Here is an 18,015-nt window from a genome sequence, read left to right on the forward strand (position 1 = left end):
TTTATAGGGATCGAGGGAGTCTAAAAGGTAAGTTGGAAGATGCCGTTGATTCTCAGGAAAATGGCTGTAGGAGGTATATTGAGTGAACTTAGTGATGGTTGTGCATATTATTGAAGACAGTATGACGAGAATGAATAAAATGTATAATGTCACACTTTAGGGGCTGGTAGTTTGCTGAATGATTCTGTTTCTAATATGTTTTATAGGTCTTAGAAGGTATGCTTGAGGGTGCTTCCCATCTTCGTCCTGTTCTTCGTGTCATTTGCAACTTGTTAAGTACACGGTGTAATTCAGAATTACTATACACCTTCTGCAGTGACATAGACCTATCCCATTTTGTGATGCAGCTAATGAGAGACATCTTGGAGAGCTCCGGTATCAAGCAGGTAAGAAAGAGTTTAAACAATCAGCTTAATTCCAGGGAAATGATCTGGGTGGATGGCAGGCAAATTTTCCTGTCTGTATTTGTTTAGGGTTTTTCATATGAGCATAATTTAAACTGACATTTTTATGTTTGATTTAAAAGACAAAAATCATGTTTATTGCACTTAATTTACCCAAAGTTGATAGCAGTATTGGAGTATTTGAAATTCAGAATTTGGTGAGAAGAACAGCAGAGAACTAGAAGAATAGTACTATGGCTAATCTCATCAGTTGACTTCTGGAAGGTTTCATTTTGCATAGCCGATGTCTGTGCTTTCTTTCTTTCTTTCTTTCTTTCTTTCTTTCTTTCTTTCTTTCTTTCTTTCTTTCTTTCTTTCTTTCTTTCTCTCTCCTTCCTTCCTTCCTTCCTTCCTTCCTTCCTTCCTTCCTTCCTTCCTTCCTTTTTTGCATTTGTATAGTCTGCATCTTGCACAAAATTCAGCAGTATTTATGCAGAATTCACTGAGATATTCCTTGATCTTTTGGAGGCCCCTAGACAATTTTCAGAATATGTACTCTTTTCTTTGTCCTACAGCAGCCATGGCATATCACACTGCTAATAGATCTAATTGCAGTGCTGTCAGCCTTCTTTGTTAGTGATTTCAACCAGGAGAAAGATAAAGAAAAGCAAAGGTAAGGAACTTGCAGGATACAAAATAAATTATAATACTATTTTCAGCAGAGTAGGGGCAGACAAAACTGAATTACAGAATGAATGAGTATGGCTGAATAACTGGTGGTTCTATTCTCTTGCCATGTCTTATTTTTTTTTAAAGCAGGGCATGGCAAATAGAAACGCTTGTACTGCAGTTAGAGGATGGAGAAAACTGTGGTGGGGTGTATTAATATGTTTCAAAGTTTAGCTCCTATGTCTTAATTCATAAACAAAAATCGTTTTCTAGTTTGCAGAAATTTTACACTTACGCTAGTCACTTCCTAACTCTGCTACCCACACTACTGACTCAGCCAACAGATCAAGAAAATAGGCTACGAGAACAAAGCCTCATGGTTAAGTATCAATGCCTTATCTGATTTTTTTTTAAATTTATCCAGCTGTATTCTGTTGCTGGCTCTTTCCTTCTCTTCCTTCAGCTTCATCATCTGTTGCCCCAATCCATATGCATGCTGACACATTCATCCCCCCAGGCTCTCCTCAGCTAAGGAATATATATGGCTTCATGAAATTAGAAGCCATTATATAGAAATATGTAATGTGTATATATAATATACACAGAAATAATTCTGTGTATAGGGCAGCCTTTTTTTAGGTAAAAAAAGCTTAATTTTAAATCTGATTAAAAAAAAGTCTTGCAGAATCAGATGTGTCTGATCCAGCAGTTAGTACCAAGGCAAAAAAAAAAAAAAAATTGATAGCCCTCTTGTGCTTCTGCTTCTCAGTTCCTGGTATTCAATAGCATAAAGTGTCTGGACATGGAGTTTCTAAATATCTTCCATGATTAAAAGCCTTGACAAATTTGGATTTGTTTTTTTAAAAATCATACCAAATCTTAAGTCTTAAGAAAAGGATTTGAAAGCTTAATGTTTTCAAATCTCCAGCATACTTTTTAACGTGTGGTATATTGAATCTAAGTCTCATGTAATATTATTTTCTTAATGTAGGTAATCAGGGAGATGGTCTTAGAGAAGGAATCCAGAGGCCATGAGAAAAACCCCAGCTGTAGAACACACATGTGTTAAATCCAGAAAGGCAGGAGAACATTGCAAAGAAAGTCAGAGTAGCCCCCACCCAATCCCTGACTCCCTGAGGAATAAGAGGGAGAGAAGGGAAAACATGGTAGACTTGCAATAACCTTTTATTATAGCCTATCTCAGTAATCTTACTAAAGTGTTGTCCTTGTCATGATATGGAGTCTGTTTCCAGATCTGGTCTACCTTTCAAAGGGGACAAGACAGTTCAGATTACCTCACATAGTCTTACCATTTTATTAAAAAAAGATCTCAGAAACGGCTATTGGTTTGTTTACTCTGCTAGCCCAGGAGTTCTCAATCTTTGTGGTGACGTGGCCCTTTAAAATCATTGACTGTTTGGAAACACTCCCCCCCCCCCGAAACGATACTGATGGTGGCAGAAATGGTCAAGGAGTGTCCCATTTTTAACAGGACCTACCCAAAGTGGTGCCCCTAGGGCAGTGATTTCTTGCTAGCTTTGAAAAGTAATTGTACCTTTCCCTCCCTATCTGCTGGGTATCCTCATAACATGGGACCCTTCCCTCCTGCCTTTCCAAGTGTTCTGTAGGCCCTACATTCCCTCCTCCCATCCACCCCCCCCCCCCCCGTTCCACAATTCAGCCTATCTGGCCAAAGCAATCTGTGACCTTTGCTAATGGACCCAGGGAGATTATATTTACCTTATTTCAGTGGCGCAACTTCACTGTGTTGGTCTAGGGCAGGGGTAGGCAACCTTGGCTATTTTATGACTTGTGGACTTCAATACCCAGAATTCCTGAACCAGCCATGCTGACTCAGGAATTCTGAGAGTTGAAGTCCACAAGTCATAAAAGAGCCAAGTTTCCCTACTCCTGGTCTAGGGTATTATTCCTTCTACTCACCTTTAAATCTGCTCCATGTGCATTATAATAGTTTTCATTTTTTCCTTCCTTTAGTGTTTCAACCGTTTATGTGAGAGCATGGATCACACCTGTCCATCAGTCTCCAACACCTTCTACACCAGCTTGCTTGAAGATCATCAAGCCCTGCTGGATGCGTTCTATCAGGGTGCAAGCTTTGAGCACTCAGCTCAAGAAGGTAATGGATGCAGTGACAAAGTGACTGGGGTCCCCTTGTATTTTGAGGATACGACAAATTGACCATTAAATTTTCCCATCAGAACTTTCTCTTATTCTTAATTGATAGCTGCTTACAAGCATTGTGTTTCTCTTATAATCTCACACAATTCTTACAATGTTTTTCACCTTTTTGCTCTGAGCCAATTAGAGGACACGTAGCAGATATTGATATTCCACATGGTGCAATCAAATTGATTTGCATTACTATTTACAAGGAATAGACATGAATGCTTAAATTTGTAAGCCACTCAGACTCACTTATATGAGATGGGTATCTGTGTAGATTAAACAACTAAAATATGTTCTCATTGTGAGGTATTTGGGCTTATACTTTATACCTAGCTGCCCTGAACTTCACTGAAAATGCCCCATTCTCCTCAACAATGATAACTGTAGCTTTTAACATCTTAACCTATCTTTTTAAAACTTCATTCCATGCCTTAACATAATTATTTTAAAACCACATACAATTTATATTTATCAAATAAACACCCAAATGTTTTACATTTTTCTAATATTGAATTCTGTTTTGTTCATCAGTTCTATTTGGTCATGTATCTTCATATTTTTGTTGATTTCTTTGTTTTCAATTTATTAATCTTAAAGCTAGCTAAGGCACCAAATTCTTTTAATGTTCTCATTGTTGATTGTCAGACCGAAAACCAAGAAAGATACACTGTGATTCTGCCAAGCAGATTTCTTTATTGTTCCCCCCTTACAGACAGAATCTTGCCAAACTGAAGGACTTTACTGTCTACATCAAACATATATTGTGAAAACTATTAGGGGCTGTCTTCACCTTGTTTCTCTCACACCAACTATTTGAACTAAGATGCCTCTTATTCCTCTGGAATGCACCTCCTCCCTCTAGTGAATCTGGCCCACATCACATCATTCAATGCCCTTTAAAACATCTTCCAACACCAACACAAATGATCTACAAAAGCTCTCAACTCGTAAGCCTCTTTTTAAATTTGTACACCTAATATCCTCTCATCTTGCCTTATATCTCTTCAAAATTTCAAGAACCAAGATAAACAAGAAAGGACTAATGGGCAGCGCTGTCTTGTTCCCTTTGGCATTATTAAATCTCCATTTGTGCAGTCTGTGAGGTACAGATCGATTTTACCCATTTTATAAAATTATCTTCAAAAGTCTTACCTTCCATAAGTCCACACAAAAAGGCTAATTTAAATTATCAAAGCCTTTCTCTGCATCTAAAAAATGAGTGCAACTTGTTTTTCATTATGCTGTTCCAAATATTCTATAATATCTAATACAGTTCTGATATTATCTTTTAATTGTCTTTTTAGGTAAAAATCCACATTGGTCTTCATGAACAAATTCTTCCATAATTATTTTCAGTTTGTCTGCTGAAATCATTGTAAATAACGTATAATTGCTATTCAGTAATATTTATTGCTGGAATTAAATCTCATCCCTCTTTTTGTATTATTGCTGTATTAGCCATTTTCCAAGTCTCCTCCCGATAGTATTGAATTCATCTTATTTTGTAGCGGTTGTAAAAGTTCATACTCAGAGCATTTGTACTACGAACCTGGCAGTCCACCTGGTCCTGCTACTTTCCCTGGTTTAATATTTCTTATAAGTTCAGAAAATTCCCTTATTGTTACAGGTCCATTCATAATCTGTCTTTGGTTCTCTGTAAGACTTGGTAAATTTTGTTTTTTAAATAATCATCCTTTATTCCAAGGGGATATGTGGTCCTTTGTACAAATTAGAATAATAGTGATAAAAATGTTTTTTTGTATAGCCACATTGTCCATTAATATAGTATTTCCCTCTTGATATTTCAAAATCATTTTCTTTCTCTTTTCTTAATTTATACACTAGCTATTTCACTGGTTTATTAGCAAATTCAAATTAAACTTCTATAGTAACAGATATCTATTTGAATAGTAAAAGAAATGGGAATCCAGGCGAACTATGCCAAGCAAAAGAATTCTGAATTTGCAATAATCATTTTTCGATTATTAGAGAATAAGACTTTTCTTCATGGGTATGAGGCCTAGCAGCATGTCAGTACTAGTTGATTTGTCTTGCTATTGCAACATTCTAAATTCCCTATCAAAGCAGGGAATTATAAAAAGGATTTATTTTGTAGACATATAATCTTTCTACTGTATTCTTGTTTCTTTCCAGCAGTATTTCGAAAATCAATTGAGCCAGCACGTGGGTGGTGTCAATGCTTGGCAGCTGCTTTTACAGAAGCTCTTGCTGCATCCTGTGGCATCCCAGGAGGGCACCTCGCACATCAAAAGGCCAAAAAGCAGGTGTGAGTTGACTTTGCATGTATACTTATCAGCAGACGGCAAAAGAGTCTATTAAACTAGCAGAGGTTGGTAATGTCATTGGCATCAACTGCTGTGGAAGTGTTGCTTCCTGGCCTACAATGCATTGCTTGGCAGCATTGCAATAGTACTTAGCATTAATAATATTGAGAGCCAGTTTCATCTAGTGGTTAAGGCAGGGGTGTCAAACTGCCGGCCCATGGGCCCGACATGTCATCCGGAAGCCACACCCACTCCATTGCCGGCAATGGCAAAACCGTCCCGATACGTAGTGCAATGTGACATGACGACGCGAGTTTGACATGTCTGGGTTAAGGTATTAGACTAGAATCCAGGAGTCCCAGAATCCTAGTCCCACCTCAGGCACAAAGCCCACTGGGTGACCTTCCTTCTGAGAGTCACTTTCTCTCAGCCCTAGGAAGGAGGCAATGGCAAACTGCTTTCGGGAAACGTTGCCAATGAAACTGCAGGGATTTGTCCAGGAGTCTCCGAGAATCAGACATGATTGAATGGAAGAAGAAAAAAAATACTACTAATAGCAATAGTACTAGTAGCCAAACCAGTCTTGCTGAATTACATCCTTGCTATATCTCTGATCTGAGCTTGTGATGTCTGGAAAGGGAATAATACTTAATCCTGCTGTTTTGATGTGAAAGTACATTAAAGTCGCCATAAAATCATAGAGAACAGGACTCAGCCTCCCAGTCCGGTTGTCTGATATTGGTGGAAGAGTTGCTCCTGTTGGTTTTTTTTTATTTTTCCCCTTTAGCCAGTCAATTGACTGAGAGTTTCTCCTGTGGTTCTCTTGCAGATTTCCCAGCAAATTGCTGAGAAGCTCACCCAGAAAGATGATCAACTGCTTCCATGTCTTCTCTCAACAACTGTGTGTCCTACTTCTTCTGTGAGTGGGCTAAAGGTAACACTCTTGATGTTTTGATCTTATTTGCAACTCATTGTGGTGCGTATGCCTCTTTTTCCTCTTTCAGCCGGGGAAAGGAGGCATTAGGTTTCAGCAGTCCAGTGTTGTTTTGCCTTTCTATTGCTTAGGTCCTTTATGCCTGCTGCCATGTCAGTCGTGCTCTGTGCCATCGCGTAGCAACTCCAGAATTCCTGAGTTTTCTAATCTGCCACCTGCAGGGCAAGGTATTCATTTTCATTTCATTCTTCAAGTAGAAAGAGAGCTGCCTGTTTACAAATACAGATTCTTGTACATTAGGAGAAAAAGCAAGTAACTTGCCTTCTGTCCTTTTAGGTTATCTGTCCATGCATTGCCAACTCTGACTGGCAGTGGTTTTTTTTCCAGGCGCCTTTCCCATCGCCTCTTCCATCCATTACCTGGCAAAACTAAACTTCTCAGTCTTTTGAGAGTTCACATACTGACAACCAGAAACAATCTGGATGAGAAAGTGATGAGGAAAAAAGGGTGAGACAATAGGAGATGGCAGGGAAGAAGAACTGAGGCAGCCATGAAATAGTTCAGAAGGAATGCTAAACAGACTCCATGTTGACTAGATCTTAGAAAGGTGAAGACTTGGAGACAGAGTGTTTCAAAACTAAGGCCTGTGTCTTTAAAAGGTCTCGCTGCCTGAAGTTGCACAAGTCCAAGCTGTGGAAGCCTCACTGAGACTCATCTCCCTGATGTTGCTCCAGTGCCAGATCCTACCTCCACAGTAAGTACAGAGCGAAGTTTTTAAAAACGAATTGGTGAAAGTTAGCAGCAAGACGCCCCAAATTTGACTACTCGTTTTCAGTCTTAAATCTCTCCTGCAAAAATGCCAACAGGTAGACGGAAAACTTTTAATCATATTGTGAAATGCCTATAATTCACCCAAAAGCGGGGAGGCTGACTTGTACCTTTTCAGAGGTTTCCAAGTCAGATTAGGAAGGGGGTGAGGGCTAGCAGACGTCTTTCTTAGCGTTGAATCACAGGAAGAAAAGGAACAATTCTTACTTCCACGAGGCATGATCTGTAAATCCTTAAATTCTTCACTTGCCTTGCTTTGAGGGAATATTCTTTCATTGCGTAAAACAGTTCAGTTCAAGGGACCTTTTACAACAATGAGAAATGTTTGCTATACACCGTAATTTATAAGCAAACATCCTTTCCAAGTATTTGCTGAAATTACCCCAGATTCATTTGCAGCTGTTCCAAAGAGGGCATCCCTTAGCAAGTGAGATGCTGCAGAGGGCCTCCTTTTTTAAAATGTTCCATGGGGATTTTGATGGCAAGACATCAAAGGTTTTAAAGCAGGGAGGGGGGCACATGGTTCAATCCCATACTTATTGTAGATGAGGAAATATTGCTGAAATCAGTAGGTTTTATTTCTCTGATTTACAGACCTTTGAGAGTTTTCGTAATTCTGGAGGGCAAGTGCAAACTTTGGGAATTTAGGACACTCTTCTTTTCACCTACCCGATAGCTTTCAGAGGATAACATTGTGCTGCTCATTCTTCCTCCAGTAAAAATTCCACTTGAGGACTTTAAAAAAAAAAGGCATATAAAAATAAAAGTAAAGAAAACCCCTCCTCTCGGGCAAGCAAACACAAGTAATACTTGCCTTTATAGTGAAATGTATGTGGGTGCAGTGAACTTCTTTTAAACAAAGAGCAAAAGTGGAGGCAGAAGAAAGTGACAATTTAATGCAAATGAAAGTCAGCACTTCTGAGAATTGAAAATATTACCCTTTCTCCCACGAATGTATGAATTTCCAGATTTGACAGGCTTGGAAGTATTTGATTTGCGATGACTCTGCTGCTCTAGTGTGGAGTATATCTTAAATTTAATCCAAGCTCATCCTCTACCCTGGGTGTTACAGGTTTTGACCTTTGAAGTTCCTTCAAGCAGCTCCATTAAATAAGGATATTATGGAGTCGCTCTCCTGAAGCAGCACTGATTCTGCTACCATTTCATAGCACCACAACACAGTTGATTATACCGTTATGTTCTTTGAACGTAGCCTTGTAAATTGCCTACAAAGAGTCACATGATTGATTACTAATAGTTGTGTGGACTGCATTTCAACAATTCTAGATGATTTACAGTATATAGACTAAATACAGCCTGAAACTGAAATATTACAATCATATAATGTAATAGTTATCATTTAAAAGTTGCTGTCTAATGGAGGCTTCCTGACTGAATTCACTGTAGAAGATAAAAGTCTTCATTAATTAAGAAAATGGGGAGACAGCCTGACTTCTGGAGATATATAATTTCAGGAAGAGAAGCTGCTACCGAGAATGATATTCTATGGGTCCCAGCCATTCTGATCTCTCATGGGGAAGATATCCATAGCACCTTCTCCACTGGATAAGTGATGGCGACATGTGTCAAAGGTGACTCCCTTCAACGTTCTGGGTGACAGATCATTCACCAACACCCAGCTACAACTATTCTCAAAAGCATATCTGGTTCTCCAATGATTTTCACAGGCTGTGGAAGCTGCATAAGAATTAGGGGTTTTATATGATTTGTTCTTTTCTTCTAATTATATATATATATTTATGTTGGTTCAGGTCTGAGATTGTGTTAAAAGAGACCATGGAGCTTTTCAACCACAGAGCAAACGCCTCTATTCTAGTGAGTATTCCTGCTAGCTGAAACTGAAAAGGATTTAGAATTTCCTATTTAAATTCACCTACCTCATAGACAGTTCACTTGTTAATTCATTTCAGTTATAGACATTTAAGTAAAAGAGAATCCCAAATGCGTTGCATTGTAGATGTTAGTTCTTCAGTAAAAACGGGATGAAAATCAAACAGTACTTATTCCACACTTTATTGGTGACATTATAACATTTTTTTTTTATTTTGTGAAAAAGATCACACTTCCTTTTGTACAGCAAGGGTATACACTAGCATCTCCAAAATAGATGCTCTGACTAAATGTTCTATGGAAAAAAATGGTTTTTTTTTAAATACAGTACTTATTCTTATTTGATGGGAAAGAATTTGAAATTGTTAGTAGTTTATGATTTTGGGGCCACTGTATCTGTACTTTAAGAGAAAAAAGAACCATTATCTAATTACCAGTTCCATATCCACTGTACGTCAAAGGACTTTCTGACCGTTCTTACTCCAGGTATAAAAATAATTTTGGGAGACTTCCAGGTGGAGAAAATGGCAGACTGATACATTTCTGAAATTGTTTAGATAAGGGTAGAACTGTGATGAGATAGGCCAAGGTGAAGAGAATCATATAATTTGGGAGGGGGAGGGGGAATGGTAATAACCACTCTCCTAATCAAGGAGAGAAGCAACCTAGAACTAAGGAGAAACTTCCTGACAGTGAGAACAATTAACCAGTGGAACAATCTGCCTCCAGAAGCGGTGAATGCTCCAACGCTGGAAGTTTTTAAGAAGAGACTGAACAATCATTTGTCCGAAATGGTGTAGGGCAGTGGTTCTCAACCTTTTTAATGCCGTGACCCCCCCCAACCGGTCGTAAGTCGAGGACTACTCAACCGGTCTTAAGTCGAGGACTACTCAACTGGTGCAGCACCATTTGCAGAATGGGACTTTTGATGGGCTCAGCAGGGCAGAGACAGCCTGGACAATTCCTATTGGCTTTTGAAAGCCAATAGAATTAGACTCTATTCAAGAGAGTCTATTCTATTGGCTTTCAAAAGCCAATAGAATAAAAGGGAGTAGCACAGCTAAGGAAAAGGGGGAGGGGGAAATGGCTGACTGCGTTGTTTGGCGACCCCTGTGAAATGGTCGTTCGACCCCAAATGGGGTCCCGACCCGCAGGTTGAGAACCACTGGTGTAGGGTTTCCTGCCTGAGCAGGGGGTTGGACTAGATGACCTCCAAGGTCCCTTCCAACTTTATTTTTTAAATTATTATTATTATTATTATTATTATTATCATCATCATCATCAGTGCTTTTTGTAAAAAAAAAAAAAAAAAGGTGCCGGGACTCATACATATTATACAACCGCCTTGCCTACCCCTACAAGGTTCCATCCAAAAAAGGTGCCGGAACTCTGTTCTGGGCATTCTATGACAATAAAAGCCCTGATTATTATTACTATTACTACTACTACTACTACTACTACTATTATTATTATTATGTTGGTAATTGCTACAAAGGAGATTGGAAGTCACTTCTTTAGACATTTTTGTTTTTCTTTTTTTCCCCCCCTTTTACTTGACTTTAACCTTTTAAAAGTATTTTTCACTTTTCTATTACCTTTTCATATTTTTTTCTTCTTAATTTTTTTCTTTGTGTTTCTGTTTCTTTATGTTTAATCCTGTATAAAATTCTTTTTCAGTAAAAAATTATCTCTAGGTGTCTCCTTTGTCATGCAGAGTGCTGCAGGATTGTTACTGGCCTACCTGATCCAGTATGGTGCTTCTGTGCAACTGAGCCCAGAGCAAGCCTTGGCTACTATAGCTACTGCGCTCGCAGAACCTGCAGAGGTAACAGTCCATCTATATAGAGTTTGGGACAGAAGCCTCTGGTTGTAAATGGACTCAGACCCTTTATGGAGTCATGTGAAACTGGGCCCCTCTAAATATCGTTGAATCATAATTCTTTGTCACCCTCATTATTGGGAAGACCTTCTGAGGTTTATAATTCAGCAACATGCTGAATTGACCGCTCCTGCCATGCAATGCAGTGGTCAGTGCATGATTTTTGACATTCTGCATTAGTCTGTTGAACACCTTTTTCATATCTTTCAGCTGTACCTGCCTTCTCCCATGGGAGCTGGCTTCTATGATGGGCTCCTGTTTTTGCTACTGCATCTATTAAGCCAGGTATGGGTTTCCTTCTTTGTTCCACCAAGCAGCTGCTCTGAAGAGTATAAAAATTATCCAAAGAATAAGAGAGTTTGCTGCCAAATGATAGTGAGAATTGACCTACATTTTTTTCTTTGCTGTGCTATACCCAGTTGTGTAGGAATAGAAAAAAAGGCTCCACTTAAATTTTGCCCTTTTTTCTCTCAAAAATATCCTTGGATTGGGAGCAATATCAGAAGACTGAGAGGAAACAGAAAAGAATCTGGAAATGGGAAGCATCGTTTGCCATACGATTACACCAATATGTATGGTATATTTGATAAAAGCATGTCAGATTTAAGAGGGAATGTCTGTGCTAAGCCAGTGGAAGATAAGACCTTTTGTCTTCAGCCCGATGGTTTGAATCTGCATTCTCTTGGACTAGGGAGATACAGCAACTGTGAGAGAATTTGTTGCCTCAGAGCTCTGGAGCATTGTATGGCATCGCTTTGCTCTGGTGCTCCACTTGACCACTTGGCAGCCAGTGATGGAAGGTGAGACCCCAAGAGCTGGCCAGCAGCCACCAGAGCCTGATTGGAATCTGCTTTCCCCACAAGGTGAGTTGTATTTTAGTTAAGGGGCCCTTCATTATAAAGTCAAGTCTGATCTTTTGGGAATCATTTCCTTCTGTCTACATATTAGAAGACAAAATGTGGGAACTCTAGTCTATAAGGCTGAAAAGAGGCTCTATTATGTCAGGGTGTCCTTGCTTTCTTTCTGGATGTTAAACCTGGACACGGGTGCTGTCTTATGTGAAAAAGGACAGGAAAGCATTGAGGGAATGCATCAGGGCTGTTTTTTTCTCTTTCTCTCTTGCCATAGGAACCTTACTCTTCCTTAGCCTGGTCCTCTTCATCTTTACCCAAGAACCTCACCATTGCCTTTCCCAGCTGGCCCAACCCACTAGCGTTATGATGGCAATTCTGAACAAGCTACTTGAACCTGGCTTCTTGAAATACTTGGCCCAAATGTGAGTAATCAACAATCCAAAAGTTGACCTAAAGAACAGACAAGGTAGACACAGCAAGAGTTACATTGGATGGTCTAAGTGCTGTTTTTCCAATTCTGATTCTGTAAACACACCCATAAAATGCAACAAAACATTTTGGGGAAAATGGCATCGTAAAACTACATGCTTTTCATTCACTCAAAACACTACTAACATCATCCGAAACAATATCATCTCTCCTGCACCTAATGCTGGTCTCATTCTTCAGCTGCACTGTGCTTTTCAAGAAGGATCTGGCAATAGGAGCAAATACAGAACGATCTGAGCACCCCACTCCCAGATATGGTCCTAATGTAATTGCTTTTTAGAATATTCGAAATATATGCGGCATAATTTGTTTTCCTATGAGGTTTCCCACTAAAGATTCTAAGTTACTGGACTAAAAAAATAACAAATTCTCATTGTCTTTACCCACTCCAAGCTTTCAGCACCTGTATTCGTATGGTAATTAATATTCCCTGTGTTCCTTATTATTATGTTATTCCAACAGGGACAAATATGGAGGCATCTGAGTGGCCCCCCCCCACTTCCTCACGTCACTTCCTGATCCTAAAAATTACAATTTAAATAATGGATGCAGATAATCCCGTTTTTGCAGATACAGAGAATTTGAGATAATTCAGTTTGACGTGTTTTGTTTGTTCTTTATGAAACATATAGAGGATTTCAATCTCCCTCTTCAGAGGGTGCTTGGGAATAGGCTTTTTGAGTGGCAATCCTTCAATTTTGGAATATTTTCTCAGCGAGGGGTAGCATCTTTATTCCCTGTTGCTGCTAGATGGCAAGGATTGGGAAAACAAAAAATGAGACATCATCCTCTTTATTACCTTTATTTTTTTTTGATGCAGGGAAAAGCATTTTTATTCTTCCATGGTGTTTAATAATTCTGCAGCGATATTTTAAACTTCTTGTTGCTGCTTCTACTCTTACTAGGGCATTATGTAGTCTATGTTTTCTTCGGGTTTTGAATGTGTGTGTTTACCTCAAATGTTGAATTTTCGCTGTAAGGCACTTTGAGACCTTTTGAACAGGAAGCATTGTAAATAATAAATAAATAATACACTTTCTCCCTTTAAAGATACCACCTAAAATTGAACAGTGACAAACCAGGGAGCAGTCGATGGAACTTGGGAAGTTGACGCCTCTTAAATCAGACCATTGTCCCATCAGCTGCTGTCTTCTGCACTGAATGGATAGCGCCTTTCCCATTCCTGAATGAAAATGTCAGGCCCAGAAACAGCCCTTCCCTTTTGCCCGGGAAGCTCCACCACTGAGCTACAGCACTACAGCCCTTCCTTTACTGCAGTTAGGCTACGTTGCCTTTTGCATAAACATTTCACTGGGCTTAACGTTTCCTGAAGCCGCTGGTGCTTGTGACTGCAACTGATGCACTAAGTCTGAGGGAATTTGATCAGCCTAATGCCTGACTTGCTGCTCTTTTTCTGCTTACTCCCAGGCAAGTGCAGGAGGACAGCGATACCAAACTGGTGCCCACTGTTGTGCTCCAAGTCTGTCGGCTATTCTGTTTCCCGTTTGCTCTGGATATAGACTCAGAAACTGTAGAATATATCGTAGCAAGACTGAAGGACTCTCAAATCCCTGCCCATTTACTCCAGGTAAAATCTGTTCCAGCATTTAGGTCAGTGGTGGCGAACCTATGGCATGGTGCCAGAGGCGGCACTCAGAGCCCTCTCTGTGGGCCTGCACGCCATTGCCCCAGTCCTAGGCCTTCAGCTGGGTTTTATAAAACCTTTTCGCTTTAGGCCTCCGCCGCCGTGTGGAAAAAAAAAAAAAAGGTTCAATCAGTCAATTCCAACTTCTCGTGGGAAAAAAAAAGATCTCGCAAAGTTGGAATTGATTGATTGAACTTTTTAGTCCCACCCAGTCTGCCGTTACCACCGCAGCTGTGCCCACCCAATGGGCCACACCCACCCGGCACTCGATGATGCATAAGTGGGTTTTGGGTTGCAGTTTGGGCGCTCGGTCTCTAAAAGGTTCGCCATCACTGACTTAGGTACTTGCAAGGGGTTGTCAGGGGGAGTAGCTTTATAATTCCCTATCTGTGCCCTGGCTGCTCTTTTTCCTGCATTTCATCCTGTTCTCTGGTGACTGTGCTTATTATCTACAACCTAGATAACCATAGAGAAGTTGTACTTTTGGCATAGGATAGAAATTCCAACCTTTGGAAAACATAAATGTCATGCTGTTCTTCATAAGAATATCGATCCGTTCCTGGACTCCCTCCTTTGCTCTCTTTTCCTTAGGTCTCCATTCAACATCTTCCCATCTCAGAGACTGAGTTGCCTTTGAGCCTTTTATGCCGCTTGGTATTGAGTGATGAGGCAATCATTGACCAAGTGGTGGAAGTAGCCACTTCAGAACAAGCCATTGTCTTCTTGTCAGCCATTTTGCTTTCAGATCAGGTAGCTGTTACCGCAGATCTACTCTCCCTGCTCACTCACATAGCCCGGGCCAGTCCAGCTCACTTGCCTTTCCTGCAGAAGCTCCTGATCGACTCAGATTCAGCTTCCCAGCTGTTGAACCATGTGCTTTGCCATCAGGAGTGCCTAATCCGAGCCAGAGCTTGTAGCCTTGTAGGCAATCTACTACGACATGGACAAGGATTTCCTCATGTATTGTGGGACAAGGCAGGGCTGCAGGAACCTTTGGTGGATTGTCTTTCAGATGAAGATGAACACGTGCGTTGCTCAGCCAGCTTTGCTGTTGGTAATGCAGCCTACCAGGCCGGTCCGTTAATGCAGGGTTTTAACAAAGCAGTGCCTTGGCTTGTTCGGCTCCTGGGAGATTCTCAGGCAAGGACCCGTTGCAATGCCGCTTCAGCACTGGGCAACTTGGGACGACAATCTGTGGAGGGGGGAGATTTGCTGATCCAGAGCAGAGCACCTGAACTTCTGCTGGATGTGGCCTGCTGCGACTCCCATCCTGCTGTGCAAGAGGCAGCACTCTTTGCTTTACGCTCCATTGGTCAGCAGTCCAAGATTCACCAGGTACAAATTCTGTAACTTTGAAGGGTGATGATGGATGACTATGAACTCTGATCCAGTGGGGAAAGGATTGGAGACTGGCAGTACTTCGGTGTAGGCCCTCAAAGCACCATAGAAGTTTTCCTCTCAAACTTTGCTAGCTAAGAATTAAAATATTATGCATTCGATCTAAAAAAGGTATTCTATTAGACAGTTCTTTTTAGTCTTAGAGAATGCCATCGTAAATACTGGCACCCAATGCTACTGGAAAAGTCAGTATGTTTATTTAATCTCATTTTGTCTCCTGATTTCTATTAATCTCTCTACCCTCTCAATTAACTTAATAAGCAGCCATCATTGAGCCTCCATTTCTTTGTACAACAATCACGTGATTGGGAATGTAAAATTAATTTTATGTTAGCTAGGCATAGGCTCTTTAGCAGTTTGTTCCATTATTTAGTCTTAGTATCGTATTTTTAATTTATTTTGATAGATATTTATTTTTTTAAAGTATTCCTATCTGTCACAAATCTTTTGTTAACAAGTAATTTTTTTAAAAAAGATATATTATCTAGCTTTTCTTGCTGCTAATTTGGGGAGGGAATAAAAGAGGCTATTTGGAAAAATTGAATCCTTGGTGTTGTTTGCCTGCATGATATTTCATGACCCATCTAGATAATTTCTTCAGTGCTGGTGAATGTGGGGTTTGTTCCCTGTTTATATACAGTAGCTTGCCCTGCTAGTGTTGGTTGGGGTGTGGTTTTTTTCCCTTAGTAATTCCTAGATTAGGGTATTCTTTTCTGCCTGTTTGTCTGGTGTTAATCCTGTTTATCTGGGTATTGACTGTTGGTAAGAATGTATTCTGATCTTTTTCTGACTTTAGTTTTATTATCTGTTTGGAATGATGTCTGAATGTGGTTTATTTGTGTCTATTGATGCTTGATTTGTCTGAATGCCAAGCTTTCAGGAATTCCAAGCTTTAATGGATTTAGTTTGTTCTAGGCTGCTCAGTTTCCCAGTTGAAACTGTGATCGAATCTGTCCATGTATTATGAGATTAAGGACTTGGGGTACCTGCATGTGTTCTGCTTGTCTTCTGCCTGTCTGTCCTACATGGTGGCTGCTACCGTCTTTACATTCCGTACTAAATGTAAATGACTCGGGTTTTTTTCTTCTTGGCCTAGTAGTCATTTGATGTTTTGGAGGGCTTTAGTTGCTTTGTGTGCTACAGTGGTGCCGTGCGGTTGTAATAGTTGGTGGTTGTTTGTAAGATTTTTTGATGTGTGTTATTGCTACTGTTTTCATAGCTTGTATTGGTTATGCTATAGTGGGTTGAGTGATCAAGCACTTTTTGATTAAGTTGCATGGGTATCCATTTTGTTAGATGTTGCATAGGCGTTCTGTTCACTCTTTCTGATGTTCTGAATAATGTTCTTACATAGCTTCACTTGTGGGAGGTTGGGTTGTTACTTTGGTAATGGACCACTTGTTTTGTGCGGATTGTTTTTTTGACAGAGTTGCATTTTTAAATTTGCCATTTTTTCTTTTGCTAGTAAGCATATTCAGGAAGAGTAATGTGTGTTTTTTTCTTCCCTTGTGAATTTTATTCCTCTGAAAATGGAGATTTTTTTTTAGGTGTTTAGAATGAATTGATTTGTGAGAATACAGCCCTAGATATCTAAATAACTATTAGTTTCCTTTCTAGGTGCTGATGTCACTCCAAGCAAGTGAAAAACTGGAAGCCCTCTCTATTCAGGGATCTCAGACTTCTACCTGTAATAGTCCTCGGCCCACATCGAGGTACTGTAAGAAACTGATAAATCTCCTACAGGCTGCACACAGTGTATAAAATCTGAGGAACAGATATAACTTTAAAAAAATACTTAGATTTGGGGAACTATAAAGTAGTAAACGCCATTGTAAGTCTTTTTGAAAATAGATTTTAAGTCCTTGGAATACCATTTGATTCTTGCCTTACTGAGATTAGAAAAAGCCATGACAAATCTTCCTACAAACTGTTTTGTGAATCCAACACTGTATAAACTGTCTCCTGCAACAAGACTATGCACAGAATAATTCTTTCCTATTGTGAAGAAGTTACGCTGCACCGTTGCCTAACTTCTTGGAACACGGTCATTCATGGCGTTGATTCTTATGACAGTTTTCTTTGGAACGCTAGTGATGGACATCTACCAACATCCAACAGTCTCTGCTGAAAAGAAGAAAAGATGTTAGTAGCACTGCTGGTTAAAATATTTCTTTGCTTTTAGTTTTGCAGAATTATACAGGACAGAAGCTGTAAGACTTTTTTTAAATCTTGAATAGGAATAGAACTTCTACTTGAACTGACTGATCAGTTTTGATCCAGCTCATGAAGGGGTCCCATTTTTATTTATTGAGAACTTTTTTAGAATATTTCCCTGGCTAGTCTCTTTATTATTACTGTTAAATCTTTGTAATAAAAGCTGGCGTTAATATTCAATGTTTTTACTTATCTATGTATCGTTAGAAAACTTTAAAGAATACTTCAGATTCTGAAAAGTGACAGCACAAGCTTGGTCCTATGCCTTAACTATTGAAGGATTATAAATACGACTACAAAGACTATTAGTGTATTTTTTTTTCTAAATGGAAGAGAGAACAGATTGAAACAATGCTGAGAACATAACCTTTCTTGAACTGAACACTATCTAAATTTAAT

At 39.6% G+C, this 18,015-nt stretch overlaps 1 protein-coding gene across 5 annotated transcripts in view; it reads left to right on the plus strand.

The window, feature by feature from the left end:
* Positions 1-17,796, plus strand: part of STK36 (serine/threonine kinase 36) — a 28,363-nt gene extending 10,567 nt beyond the window's left edge. For 3 of the 5 annotated variants that reach the window (XM_039348783.1, XM_039348784.1, XM_039348787.1), the window contains 16 exons: positions 207-386; positions 959-1,056; positions 1,326-1,431; positions 3,048-3,189; positions 5,394-5,524; positions 6,354-6,458; positions 6,590-6,685; positions 7,118-7,212; positions 9,059-9,122; positions 10,852-10,962; positions 11,227-11,301; positions 11,708-11,879; positions 12,145-12,292; positions 13,788-13,947; positions 14,596-15,339; positions 17,020-17,796. In XM_039348783.1, the coding sequence (XP_039204717.1) occupies positions 207-386; positions 959-1,056; positions 1,326-1,431; positions 3,048-3,189; positions 5,394-5,524; positions 6,354-6,458; positions 6,590-6,685; positions 7,118-7,212; positions 9,059-9,122; positions 10,852-10,962; positions 11,227-11,301; positions 11,708-11,879; positions 12,145-12,292; positions 13,788-13,947; positions 14,596-15,339; positions 17,020-17,163 (2,571 nt within the window). In that variant the 3' untranslated portion in view covers positions 17,164-17,796. The remainder of the gene's footprint in view (positions 1-206; positions 387-958; positions 1,057-1,325; positions 1,432-3,047; positions 3,190-5,393; positions 5,525-6,353; positions 6,459-6,589; positions 6,686-7,117; positions 7,213-9,058; positions 9,123-10,851; positions 10,963-11,226; positions 11,302-11,707; positions 11,880-12,144; positions 12,293-13,787; positions 13,948-14,595; positions 15,340-17,019) is intronic. The other 2 variants (XM_039348785.1, XM_039348786.1) reach the window with 2 other exon arrangements.
* Positions 17,797-18,015: the final 219 nt, after the last annotated feature.

The sequence above is a fragment of the Crotalus tigris genome, unplaced genomic scaffold (genome assembly GCF_016545835.1).
Source record: "Crotalus tigris isolate CLP2741 ecotype Arizona unplaced genomic scaffold, ASM1654583v1 scf7180000018173.423308, whole genome shotgun sequence".
Taxonomy (NCBI): domain Eukaryota; kingdom Metazoa; phylum Chordata; class Lepidosauria; order Squamata; family Viperidae; genus Crotalus; species Crotalus tigris.